This window comes from Pygocentrus nattereri, chromosome 5 (genome assembly GCF_015220715.1).
Source record: "Pygocentrus nattereri isolate fPygNat1 chromosome 5, fPygNat1.pri, whole genome shotgun sequence".
Lineage (NCBI taxonomy): Eukaryota > Metazoa > Chordata > Actinopteri > Characiformes > Serrasalmidae > Pygocentrus > Pygocentrus nattereri.
The window spans coordinates 23024518-23039011 of record NC_051215.1 but is presented as its reverse complement, the minus strand read 5'-3'; the positions used below and the strand labels follow the sequence as shown (position 1 = coordinate 23039011).

General features: G+C 39.4%; 1 protein-coding gene across 3 annotated transcripts in view; it reads left to right on the top strand.

The window, feature by feature from the left end:
• Nucleotides 1–4279: 4279 nt before the first annotated feature.
• arfgef3 (ARFGEF family member 3) overlaps nt 4280–14494 on the top strand; it is an 82983-nt gene continuing 72768 nt past the window's right edge. For all 3 annotated transcript variants that reach the window (XM_017694153.2, XM_017694154.2, XM_017694152.2), the window contains exons 1-4: nt 4280–4684; nt 11815–11866; nt 13695–13776; nt 14273–14404. In XM_017694153.2, the coding sequence (XP_017549642.1) occupies nt 4600–4684; nt 11815–11866; nt 13695–13776; nt 14273–14404 (351 nt within the window). In that variant the 5' untranslated portion in view covers nt 4280–4599. The remainder of the gene's footprint in view (nt 4685–11814; nt 11867–13694; nt 13777–14272; nt 14405–14494) is intronic.

Sequence of the window (14494 nt, the reverse complement as noted above, 5' to 3'; positions counted from 1 at the left end):
AAAAAGGTTCAGAATCACTGCGTTATTATGAAGAAGAAATTCAAATGAATTTGTTCATGTATTTAGCTGTCTGGCATTATACATAACCGTATAGAAATCTAGGACATGGACATACATCAACCAGGCACAACATCATGACCACCTCCTTGTTTCTGCACTCATTGTCCATTTTATCAGCTCCACTTACTCTATAGCTGCACTTTGTAGTTCTACAGTTACAGACTGTAGTCCATCTGTTTCTCTGATACTTTGTTACCCCCTTTTACCCTGTTCTTCAGTGGTCAGGACCCCCATGGAGCCTCACAGAGCAGGTACTGTTTGGGTGGTGGGTCATTCTCAACACTGTAGTAACACTGACATGGTGGTAGTGTGTTAGTGTGTGTTGTGCTGGTCTGAGTGGATCAGACACAGCAGTGCTGCTGGAGTTTTTAAACATCTCAGTGTCACTGCTGGACTGAGAACAGTCCACCAACCAAAAATATCCAGCCAACAGCCTCCTGTGACCACTGATGAAGGACTAGAGGATGACCTACACAAACTGTGCAGCAGCAGATGAGCTATCATCTCTGACTTTACATCTACAAGGTGGACAGAGAAAGTAGGAGTGTCTAACAGGGTGGACAGTTGCCTTAAATGCAATGGCACAGCCAAGGGGTGGCCAGTGCCACCCATGTCTGACGCATGGCCACCATTTTGCAAAATGAGACAGTCACCTTTCATCAATAAAGCAGTCACCAGAGAAATGCTGTCCTACCTGCTCCCTGCAAAAATCTGCAGTGATGGATGAAGTACACAAACTATGTTCTAAAAGTTAAAGTAGAGACACCCAAGGTAAAATATTACTCCAGTAAAAGTAGAAGTTCCTCCCTTTAGACCTCCACTTGAATAAAAGTACTAAAATATTTGCCTTCAAAAGTACTTAAGTATCAAAAGTAAAAGTACTGAAAGATTAATTATGGCTCTGATGTCCTGTTATCATTTTTATAACAAGACTCGCTTCATGAACTCATTTTAGGTGAAAATCCTCCAGTGTCTCTCTTGGTAAACCAGTCTTTTAATAGAAGGTCATTAGTGATGCTGACGTCTATTAAAATGATCATAAGCACAAAACACTGAAGGTAAACAGTTTCCATCAGGGAGAACGAAGTGGCTCTGAAATCACTTTTTACAAACAAGCAAAGTTTCAGTTTAAGATTTATTTACAACTTAGTTCCAAGTTTAAGTTTAATAAAAACTGGCTTTAAACTCAGGATCACAAATGAGCTCCTTTACTATATTGATCTGTAGGTCTCTGTTCATAAACATAAACCAGCCCAAACTAATTTACTATAAAATGAAATGGTGTTTGTATAAATTCAGAAAAAAGCCGCGTCAGTCACGACTGCATATGTGGACATATTTCTATATTGTGCTCTATTTACACAAAGTTAGGTTAGTTCATCATTTATGTTGAATAGACTCCCAACATTGTACACTGCTGCGCTGACGTTGAACCGTGTGCTGCACTGGGTCGGTATGACCAACAGGACAAAACAAGCTCAAAACAAAGTGACCGCTGTGCCCTGATTGGTGTTCTTGCTTTGCACTTCTTTCGTTTTGACATGTTACGTTTTTATACACACAGAAACCAAAAAGAATGACAGATTTCATAAAATGTAGTGGAGGAAAAAGTAAGAGATTAGACTTTGAAATGTAGTGGAGTGAAAGTTAAAAGTCGCCAAAAATGGAAAAACTTCAGTACAGATACATGAAATAACTACTTAAGTACAGAAACTAATTACAGTTACTCAGTTACTGTCCAACGCTGAAAATCTGCCATCAGAACAACTGATAAGGTAATAAGTTATAAGGACAATGTCCGGTGATAATGCTCACAATAAGCGGCTGGTCGTTGTCCTCTTTGTTCCCACATTAATACCGTATTTTTATTTTGTTATATGTTGTAATGTGGATTACAGGCTTTTAACTGAGGACACAGTATTCAGCAGAAAAAATAAGGGAACCAAATAAACACTGTTTTTAACCTTGTCAAAACCAGGACTAAAATCAATTTCAGTTGATTTAGTAAAGCCAGTTTAATACAAGCGCAGAAGAACGTTATTAACTGCCTCTTCATTAAGTTTTATTTTACAAGTAGTTTGCCACCCAACTAAAAACACTGGGTCTAACCTTGGCCCCTCCCCTTTCTACAGAGCACGTAATGTGACAGGCTGATTATTTTAGGGTGTAGCTTCAAATTAATTTATTAAGGCCACAAGTTATGACAAACTTGATTTTGGGCTTACATATAATAATTTGTGGCCTCAGTATAATAGTTTGTGGCCTCAGTGTAGTAATTTGTGGCCTCAATATGCTAATGTGTGGCCTCAGTTTAGTAATTTGCAACATAGTAAATTTTGGCATCATAATAGTAATTTCTGGCCTCAATAATGTAATTTTTGTCTTCAATATAGTCATTTGTGGCCTCAATTTAGTAATATGTGTCCACAATGTAATACATTTTGGCATCATTATAGTAATTTATGGCCTCAATATAGTAAGTTGTGGCCTTAATGTAGTAAATTATGGCATCATTATAGTAATTTGTGTTCTCAATATAATAGCTAGTAGCCTCAATATAGTAATGTGTGGCCTCAGTATAGTAAGAATGTAGCTTCAATGTAGTAAATTTTGGCATCATTATAGTAATTTGTGGCCTCAATATAATAGTTTGTGGCCTCAATATAGTAATTTGTGGTCTCAAAATAATAGTTTGTGGCCTCAATATAGTACGTTGTGGCCTCAATGTAGTAAACTGTGGCTTAATTATAGTAATTTGTGGCCTCAATATAGTAAGTTGTGGCCTCAGTATAGTAATTTGTGGCCTCAAGGTAGTAAAGTGAGGCTTAAATATAGTAATTTGTGGCTTCAACATAGTAAATTTTGGCCTCATTAGAGTACTTTGTGGCCTCAATATAGTAAGTTGTGGCCTCAGTATAGTAATTTGTGGCCTCAATATAGTAAGATGTGGCCTCAAGGTAGTAAAGTGAAGCTTAAATATAGTAATTTGTGGCCTCAACATAGTAAATTTTGGCCTCATTAGAGTAATTTGTGGCCTCAATATAATAGTTTGTGGCCCCAATATAGTAATTTGTGGCCTCAATATAGTAAGATGTGGTCTCAATGTAGTAAAGTGAGGCTTAAATATAGTAATTTGTGGCCTCAACATAGTAAATTTTGGCCTCATTATAGTAATTTGTGGCCTCAATATAATAGTTTGTGGCCCCAATATAGTAATTTGTGACCTAGAGAGCAGGTGGAAAAGAATCTGGAGAGGTGGAGGTTTGCACTGGAGAGGAATGAAGGTCAGTAGAGACAAGACGGAATACATGTGTGTGAATGAGAGGGAGGCAGATGGAAAGGTGAAGATGCAAGGAGTAGAGGTCGTAAAGGTGGATGACTTCAAATATCTTGGGTCAACCATCCAGAGCAATGGACAGTGTAGAAAAGAGGTGAAGAAGAGGGTGCAGGCAGGATGGAGTGGGTGGAGACGGGTGTCAGGGCTGATGTGTGACAGAAGGATAGCAGCAAGAGTGAAAGGGAAGGTTTACAAGACAGTAGTGTGTCCTGCTATGATGTATGGTTTGGAGACTGTGGCTCTGTCTAAAAGACAGGAGGCTGAGCTGGAGCTGGGGGAGATGAAGATGCTGAGATTTTCGTTGGGAGTGACAAAGATGGACAAGATTAGAAATGAGCAGATCAGAGGGACAGTGAAGGTGGAGCAGTTTGGAGATAAAGCCAGAGAGGCCAGGTTGAGATGGTTTGGACATGTGTTGAGGAGGAATAGTGGATATATTGGTCAAAGAATGTTGGAGATGGAGCTGCCGGGTAGAAGGAGAAGAGGTAGACCTCAGAGAAGGTTTATGGATGTAGTGAAGGTGGACATGGAGGTGGTTGGTGTGAAAGTAGAGGAGGCAATGGATAGGGCAAGATGGAGGCAGATGATCCGCTGTGGCGACCCCTAAAGGGAGCAGCCGAAAGAAGAAGAAGAAGTATAGTAATTTGTGGCCTCAATATAGTAAGATGTGGTCTCAATGTAGTAAACTGAGGCTTAAATATAGTCATTTGTGGCCTCAACATAGTAAATGTTGGCCTCATTATAGTAATTTGTGGCCTCAATATAATAGTTTGTGGCGTAAATGTTCTGGCTACGCCCCTGTTTAAATATTCCCGTTCAAAACTCCCGCGCCACCGAATCTCAGGATCCAGAGCCGCAGTTTCCTCGCTCCGTGGAGTCCGGTTGGGAGGAGGCGACCGGAGCGGAGCGGAGCCCCTCGGATCTGAGGGCGGTAATTTATTTGCCCCAGCCTTTGCTCCAGATTACTTGCGATGTTAGGCTGAAATTACAACGTGGACGCCGGCTTCGTTCGTGGTGAACGCGAATAAACCGTTTCGTACTGATCTGCGGGACTGACGTCTGTCAGCGGCTGAGAGTGAATCATCTGTAGCCTGGCTAACGTTAACGCTACAGCGGGGATGCGTCGCCACTGAACCGGAGGCCTAAAACTACATTTTCTTATTAACCGTTTGAATCTCAACACATCAACTTTCTCTCGCACGATGGAGGAAATCCTACGGAAGCTCCAGAAAGAAGCCTCCGGGAACAAATACAAAGCTATTCGGGATGCCTGCACCTCTGCTTGTGGTAAGTCTCGGGCTGAGTCTCAAATTGCTCCCTACACCCTTATGTCCTTTGTAGTGCACGATGTATGCCATGGGAAAAACACAGCTTCTGCATCGAAATGTTTGTTAATAGGAAGCCATTTGCAATTCGACAAAGCTGCATGAATCCCTCGTTAACACTTGGTGTGATATTTCGGTGTAGAAGCTGTAATCCCTTAAGTGCGCTACGTAGGGTGTAGGGAGTAGGGAGCCTTTTGAGCTTGAGACTCGGGCTTATTTTCATTCCTACACCTGTCAACAGCTCCGTCTTCTTCAGGCTCCACAGGGCGCAGCTGTACAGCTTTATTTACGTGTTTTTTAAGTCGTTTATGTCGATTGTTTCACCGACGTTCACTCAGTGCGACTCTAAACTACATTTTAGGATGAAAACTTTTTTTGTTCAGTATTGGACACCAGTCGGTCGCGAATGTGCAAAACAAAACATGCACGAATCGGGTTTGTTCCCAAAATGAATCAAACCTCATCATTACACTCTTAAAAAGAGCCTTACTCAAGGGTTCAGTAGTAAAGGGAATGGTTCTAATTAGAACCATGATGGTTCTAATTAGAACCATGATGGTTCTTTGCATGGTGAAGTGTTTCTTCACTTAGCTGGAGAATGTATTGTATGTGGTTCTAGATAGAGCCTATATGGAACTATATACAAGTCATTTGCCATCAGTCTAAAGAACCTTTTCACCATTTCAAGAACCATTTAAGCATAAAATGTTCTAATTAGAACGATTCCCTTTACTAAAGAATTCTTGAAGAGAGAGAGAGAGAGAGAGAGAGAGAGAGTAGTGCAGTGGTACCGTACTTTAAAAATGGTTCTTTAAGGGTTCTTTGGTAAAGAAGATGGTTCTATAGAGAACCTTTGCATGCTTAAATTGTTCTTTGCATGGTGAAGAGGTTCTTCAGACTGATGGAGAATGTATGGTATATGGTTCAATGAAGATCATACGTAGAGCCATAGACAGCATATTTGCCATCACTCTGAAGAACCATGTCATCATGCAAGGAACCTTTTAAGCACGAGTGGTTCTAATTAGAACAATTACCTTTACCAAAGAATTCTTGAAGAACCATGTTTATTAAGAGAGTAGTGCAGTAGTACCGATCCATATACACTTTAAAAAGAAAATGGTTCTGTAGAGAATCATGAACACTCAAAGAACCCTTTGCATGTTTAAACAGTTCTTTGCACGGTGAAGAGGTTCTTCAGATGGATGGAGAATGTATTGTATATGGTTTTATATAGAGCCTGTATAGAACCATATACAACACTTTTGGTTCAAATGAGAACCATTCTCTTTACTTTTGAACCCTTGAAGAACCATCTTTGTAAGAGAGCAGTGCAGTAGTACACTGATCAACCATGCACACTTAAAGCAGATGATTCTTCAAAGGTTCTTTAGTAAAGAAAATGGTTCTGTACCCTGAACACTCCAAGAATCCTTTGCATGATTGAATGGTTCTTTGCATCATGAAAGGGTTCTTCAGGTTGATGGAAAATGTTACTTATGGTTCTGTATAGAACCTTTTTGAAAAGGATTCTGTGTAGCACCAAAAATAGGGTTCTTCTATTGTAACAATATCAAGCTTGTAACAATAGAAGATTGTATATAGAACCATCTGCAGCTGCAGCACAAACTCCATCAATGTGAAGAACCATTTAATCATGCAAAGAGTTCTTTTGTATCTCCATGGTTCTATATAGAACCATTTTCTTTGCTGAAGAACCCTTGAAGAACCATCTCAACACCTCCTTGTTTCTATGCAAACACTTTGTTAGCCTCCTTTTACCCTGTTCTTCAGTGGTTAGGACCCCCATGGACCCTCACAGAGCAGGTACTCTTTGGGTGGTGGATCATTCTCAGCACTGCAGTGACACTGACGTGGTGGTGGTGTTTTAGTGTGTGTTGTGCTGGCACGAGTGGATCAGACACAGCAGTGCTGCTGGAGTTTTTAAACACCTCAGTGTCGCTGCTGGACTGAGAACAGTGCACTAACTAAAATATCCAGCCAACAGCGTCCTGTGGGCAGCATCCTGTGACCACTGACGAAGGACTAGAGGATGACCAACACAAACTGCAGCAGCAGATGAGCTATCGTCTCTGACTTTACATCTACAAGGTGAACCAACAGGGTAGGAGTGTCTAATAGAGTGGACAGTGAGTGGACACAGTGTTTATAAACTCAAGCAGCATGATCTGAGAATGACCCACCACCCTAATAGTACCTGCTCTGTGAGGGTCCATGGGGGTCCTGACCACTGAAGAACAGGGTAAAAGGGGGCTAACAAAGTATCAGAGAAACAGATGGACTACAGTCTGTAACTGTAGAACTACAAAGTGCAGCTATAGAGTAAGTGGAGCTGATAAAATGGACAATAAGCGTAGAAACAAGGAGGTGGTTTTAGTGAAGTGGCCGGTTGGTGTATTGCCTGTTGTTGAACATGTCTAAATATGAAGATGTTCCTCAGATAAATGAGTTGCCATTTATATTTTTAATATAACATTTATATCTAAGAATTAAAGAAGAAATAACACATGGAAAAAACCCCACTGACTGATGATCCCCCTGTCAGTATGTGCACCCTAGTTCAGATTCCGCTGTTTATGACTGAATTATCAATGTTAGGCTGTGTGGAGATTCAGTAAAGAGGCTACGTGGCTGGACAGCCGTACAGATGCGGTAACCGAACATGCAGCACAACCAGAAGCTCTTCCTTTGCGCTGTTAAGTGTGTACAGTTATAAAATGTGTTTAGGAGATGTATGTATATTCACCCTGTTGAAGGGGACTCCCACCAGAATTTCATAATTCAGTGTTTGAGCTGTAAACTGAGAGATTCAGAGCAGTTTGGTGTAAAATGGTTCAGATCTCTCTACAGTGGTGGTGACAGGACCCAGGGGTCACCATGGCTACAACACAAATATAGCTGTTTTGTTTACTGTCCATATTTACGGAAGTCTGTAACCTTTGTCAAAATTACATACAATTGAAAAAAATATCATATAATTTCTAAAAAAGACAATTTTTTGGTCTTTTTCATACATTACAAAATATATATTTCATAAATACATTTGGAATATATATATTCTTTTCCATTTGGGTTGCCAGTCTTTGCATTTTTCCTAAAAGTGTGTTGTTAGTCAATGTAAAGCACAAGAAATATTGTATTTTAAATGATATTGCTGCCTAAATGTGGGTTTATGTCTGAATAATTCCACTTTATTTTGATACATTATAATAAACAACGTGCAACAATAAAATATGAACATTGAAAATGTCAATTTTATTTACTAATTAAATAGTTACTGTGACTGTGATGAATCTGAAAAAATACGTTTTCTTTGCGGATTGTTTTGCAAAATTAATTATGCAGAAATTAGTTTTTAAAAAGTGGTGAAATTCCCCTTCAGCTCCACAGGTTGTGTTTTCTCTGGCCACACAACTGTTGAGTGCAACTGGATTTGGAAATGGCTACAGAAGCTTCACCAGCCTACACGGGTTATATAAGAGCTTCTGTTCACAAGGAGATGAATTGGGAATAGATACACACACTGTAAACAGCAGGTGTTTATAGTGTTATAACCATAAAGGCGAATCTTGCTTCAATTATCATGTTTTACAGAATGTGTAATTTGTCAAATCTTTCCCATATAGGAAAAAATAAAAAAAGTGTGTATATATATATATATATATATATATATATATATATATATATATATATATATATATATATATATATATATATATATATATATATATTATTTTTATCTACAACCCAATTTCCAAAAAAGGATGCTGTGCAGAATGTAAATAAAAATAGGATGCAATGATGTGCAAAACATTTAAACCATAATTTTAGATAAAAGTGCTACAATGACAACATTTTAAATGTTGAAACTGGGAATTTTTTTTTAATATTTGCCCATTTTGAATTTGATGCCAACAGCACATTCCAAAACAATTGGGATCCTGTTTACCACTGTGTTTCACCACCTCTTCCTTTAACACTCTGTAAGTGTTTGGGAACTGAGGAGACACTGCTGTAGTTTTGAAAGTAAAGTATTTTCCTGTTTTTGTTTGATACAGGATTTTAGCTGCTCATCAGTTCAGGGTCTCATTTGTCATATTTTTAATTTCATAATGCACAAAATGTTATCAGTGGTGACCGGTCTGGATTGCAGGCAGGTCAGTTTAGCACCCGCACTCTTTTAATACGGAGCAATGCTGAAATAATCAAAGTCTTCCCTGAAAAAGACGTCGTCTGGATGGCAGCATTTTGCTGTTGTTGGAAGAAAACCTCATAACTCCAAAATGGTAACTTTACAGGAGAAGGAAAACACATACATTACTTTTAATATGAGTCAATGGAACCAGAATTTTTTCTAAGTGATGTTGGGTCATGAAATTTTGACACAATATAAAGGACAACAGCCGTTTTCAAATTATGTCAAAAACTGAAAAAAGACAAAAATGGATATGGATATACATGGGTTTGTTCAGATGGCAGCGATATGTTGACATGTAAACAGAGATTTCTCCAGATTCTCTGAATCTTTTAATCATATTAAATACTGTAGATGATGAAAAGCAAAAGTTCTTTGTATTTTACGTTGAGAAAAAAAACTTTTTTTTGGAACGGTTTTGTTGGCATGAAACTCAAAAAGGCATATATTTTTAAAAACATTGCACATCATTGCATGATGTTTTTATTTAGTTTTTACACGGCATCCTATTTTTTTTGGCTGTATTTGAAAAACATGTCAAATGTACATTGCAGTCCATGCTGAAATACATTCCAAGACTAAAATATATTTCAAAATATATATTGTCATATTAACCAAATAAATTTTAAAATACAGTTATTTGTTTATGAATGGGGAAGCAGTTCACCTTGAACTGTACCACACAAAAAAAGAAAGTCCTTTTGAAAATGTATGATAACAGTTGAAATTTTGTCTAATGCAATTTTATTTGATACCCTTTGAAATGAATTTGTTTTCCAGTATCTTCATTTTAAATATGACCAAATGAACCTTCAACATGATAAAAGCGAGTATTGTAGGTACTGCTACTCAGTACATCATCACAGCCGTGATGTTATTGGCGATAACACACTCCTCGAGTGTTCTACTGCTTTAATACAACAGTTAAATAAATACAGTAAGAACTTAATAAACTGGGCCCTGAACGCGGCGTTTAATATGTTTTAATGTTCAGTTCCTTCCTCCAAATTATAGTTCCTTAACAAGCAGTTTGTTGATACATCAGAGTAACAAGCTCCGCCCACTCGCTGCACAGCCAGCAGTTCATTCTCCAGGTCCTTACGCTAAATTCCCAAACTGTCATCACCACTGAGCAGCTTTTCAGTCGGCAGCTGTGACAGAACAACTAAACAACCTGGAATCAGCCAGAAATGAACCCAATGCCATTCACAAAATGTGTCGTCTGATCTTCACAGTCTGACCAAATCAGACTGAGCCATAAAACTGCCGCAATATCAGGTTCAGCTCAGTTTGGTCAGTTTTATTCCAGATCAGTATTAATGCTGTTTTGTTCCAGCCAGTCTGTAAAGCATCTTACAGCCCATTTAATTTGGCGAATGGTATTTGGTTCATTTCTGGCTGATTCCAGGTTGTTTAGCTGTTCTTCCTTCACAGCTGCCGTCTGAAAAGCTGCTCAGTGGTGACGACAGTTTGGGAATTTAGTGTCTTCTCATCTTCAGAGTTGGACCAAATCGGCTGTCGGTCAAATGTGATCTTAAAAGGGTCTGCTTTCTGTTTGTGGCAAAGTAAGAAGTAAAAACGTTCAAATGGCCTGAGCGTCTCCTACTGCTGTCAGAGTCGTTGCTTAGCAACAGCATCTCAGTGGAGTGACACAGTGTTTGAGAATTAAACGTGATGTTACGGTGAAATAACAGCACAGTTAGAATGCCTCTCAACCAATCAGCTCGCATGGCCGGAACCAACTGTTGTATAATACTAGTCAAGACACGACTTACAGATTTAGTATAAGTAAAATGAGAGTTGGAAACTAACTGGTATAACTAAGGACTCAGTAAAGACTTTATGCCCAAATTTAAATATAAACTTACACAAACCTGATGCAACCCAGTCCAGGGGCCATATTACAGAAAATTCTTAAGTCTGAGATCTAATTTGTTGTCATGGAAACTTCAGTTAAAACTGAATCTAGGACAGATGTCATTACAGAATAACAGCTCTTAAGCTTAAGTCTATAATGTTACTATTATTTCCAGATAAGAAAATGGTGTTGCAGAAACATCCCAAGTTGCCAAAATATCCCAAATATTTTTTTAACTTTAAGATAAACCACAGAGCATCTTAACTTCTGTTTAACCATCTGTTTCTATTGTTTTATGCTTCGAAAGGCAGCACAGTTCACTATAACCAGCATAATGACTCTACATTTATCTACACTGAAAACGGTGCTTTGACTTGTGAGTTTTTTTTTTTTTTGGTTTTTGCAGCATTTAAAACCCTAGAAGTTGCAAACACGGCCTCCACTGTCCCTCTTATTATCTTCATGTGTTAATGTTGCTAAAAACTGAGGTACAATATTATCCTGATGGTGGTGAACAACAAGGAGATGGAGCTGACTGTGTGTCTGTTTATTAGGAGGAATAACGTTAGTGCACTCGGCTAAAGCGTTTGGGAAATGGAGACTGAAACTGAAAGCGACACTCTGATAAACAGCACGAAACACTTTCATAACAATCTTTACTCTCAGTTTATTGCGCTTTAGTTTTATTTAACCTTTTATACATGAGTAACAGCAGCTAAGATTAGCTGTCTAACTAACTAGCTTGATTACGTGTTTACGTTTCAGCTGTGCTTGTATGCTCAGTTGCAACGTAACAGACACGACAGGTGATTGTTGTCTTTAATCGAGTGAGTTAAGATTTCCTAACGTGAGATAAGAAAAGATGAAGTAAAAATAAAATAGCACAGCTGGCCCACAGGTTTGTGTAGATTTTTTAACATGGCCCTTTCAGTGGTCTTCACCAACATCAATGATTCCCTCTTAATGCATTCAATCTTAGTTTTTTGGTTTATTTTTTTCTTCCTTTTTCTCCTCACAGAAACCCTAGAGGCTCAAAATGGACCGGTGAAGACCTCAGCGGCAAAGCTCAGGTGAGTAATGTGTTGTGCTTCCTCTGTGTTGCCTCACTGACTCTGCTTTTCAGCCTGAATAGCTGCTGCAGTGCTAAATGGATGTAGATGAGTGTGAGAGCTGCGTATATTTGCTCTAAACGTGTCCCGCCACACCTGACATGACTAATGAGGTTTCCATGCTTGAACCATTAACAACATCAGGTGGGGCTGTGCTGTGAGGTTGGAACAAATGGCTGTAAACACTGTGGCCTTTGGAAGGGGTCGAATTGAGTGCTGTTGTTTTGGTTTCCCCTGCCATTCAGCAGCTGCTGCAGCTGTTTGAAATGAAGAGGAGGCTTTCGGTCATCTGATTTGCTGTAAGAAGCATCAAGGGACATGATCTCAGACAAGAGCCAGCAACTGAAAAAATACAGGAGATGTTTCTGAGGAGATGATTGGAGGCCGCAGAGAAAACGGGTCTCCTAACAACCACCTGAAAGACCTGGTTGACCACCAAAATTGTCCACCTTCAGATAAACAGCACTTCATTACATACTCTAAGTGTCACTATTATAAATGTTATGCTCAGTTCCGCCCTCTAAAGTCATCATTACCAAACATCAAATAAACAAATGTCATTCCCCACGCCCTCTAAAGGCCTCATGAGCAAAGATCGAATAAACAAACATCGCTCACCGCTGCCCTCTAAAGGCATCATGAACAAACATCAACTAAACAAAGTCGCTCGCCCCCACCCTCTGAAGGCGTCATTAACAACCATACTATGAACAAATGTCGCTCACCGCCGCCCTCTAAAAGTGTCATTAACAAACACCGAGTAAACAAATGTCGCTCAGCGCTGCCCTCTACAGGCATCATTAACAAACATCGAGTAAACAAATGTCGCTCAGCGCTGCCCTCTACAGGCATCATTAACAAACATTGAGTAAACAAATGTCGCTCAGCGTGCCCTCTGAAGGCGTCATTAACAAACATTGAGTAAACAAATGTCGCTCAGCGCCGCCCTCTGAAGGTGTCATTAACAAACATTTAGTAAACAAACGTCGCTCAGCGCCGCCCTCTGAAGGTGTCATTAACAAACATTGAGTAAACTAATGTCGCTCAGTGCCGCCCTCTAAAGGTGTCATGAACAAACATCACATGGTTTACATAATAATCTTTCTCTCTTGCTGGTTTCCACCATGTGAAGGTCTCCGTGCTCATTTAAGGACGTTCTCTCTGAGGAAGTTCCTGACCCATGTTCACTGACTCAGTGGTAATTTGCTGGAGGATGTGAGATTCAAGGCTTGTCTCGTGAAATCATGTCTCAGAGTTTTTTGTTGTTCTCCTCCTCTGGGTTATCAGTGCTGTTTCAGTACACAGGGGGTGGGGGTGGCTGATTCTCAGCTATATTGTTAGAATAAACATACAAAAGTCAGATCTCCATTTCATTTGTTTTATTTACAGTCAAAACAGCCATAAAGTGTTGACAGGTTGTAAAATTTATTGTCATTTATTTTTCTACCATTTGCTCTCATTACTGCTTCCATTCTTTCAGCTCCTCAAAGAATCTGCAGACACACTTCCAAAGCTCAGTCTTAGAAGCTGGTTGATAATTTTCTGAAGTAATCAAACCCATTCAGTGGTGTTTATCTAATGGGGGCAGTTTTGTTGTCGACCAGCTCTTCCAGGTGGTTGTTAGGAGACATATTTTCTCTGTAGCTTTTAATCAGTTTTTGAACTCCAGTTTTGGAAATTCCTGTTTTTTTCACTTTGACTTTCTCCTTCCTTATTCAGGTGGATTATCTTATATCTAATCTCCTTTTCAGTGATGCTCCTCTGCTGACGGTTTGGTCTGTGTTTTTAGGGAGAGATGTCTCTTCCCACTTCGTCTGGCTCTGGAGTCCAAAAACCCCAAGTTGGCCCAAACAGCTCTCATGGGGATGCAGGTGAGGGCGTTCTGTTCTGTTTGTTCAGCTGACTCTTCTACCAGAATGCAAACAAGGAAATGAGGAGAAGTTCACAATGTTATCTTTTCCAGAAACTTAACCAAGATGTTCTGTACTTTTTCTTTATTATGTAATATTTTAATTAAGTTTTATTAAAAGGTGAAAGAAGTTAGTATAAATAATCCAATAGTGTGTAGTAATAATAATAATAATAATAATAATAATAATAATAATCATTATAGCAGTGGTCAACAAAAAACATAGCAACAGAATGTATTACCCAGTCCCCCTAACATTCCCCACCCACATGGCACCCGTAAACTCACCACTGATCAAGGAAAAAATAACAGTAAATTAATAAATGAATAAATAGCCCTGCGATGGCTATTTAACTTGTCCTAATGATCATTCATGTTAATGTCACTCATGGATCCTTTGCCTTTGTATCTTATCATGGACCCCCCCCCCCCTGAATCTCCACGTGGTCCTACGGCAGAAGATACTTTGCGAGGATCACTTTGTTGCTGCGGAAACAGAAGCGCCGGAGAAGCAGCTGCTGAGTCAGATGCTGAAGGCCATCAGTGTGACGCCAACCCTCCACGAAGACCTACAGGTTGAAGTGATGAAGGTCAGTCTGCATGTCGGTGGCTTATTTAGGCTGTTGCTGTGGAGCCGTAAAAGTTGCAAGAATTCCGATTCCGAATTCCGAGTCCGAGTG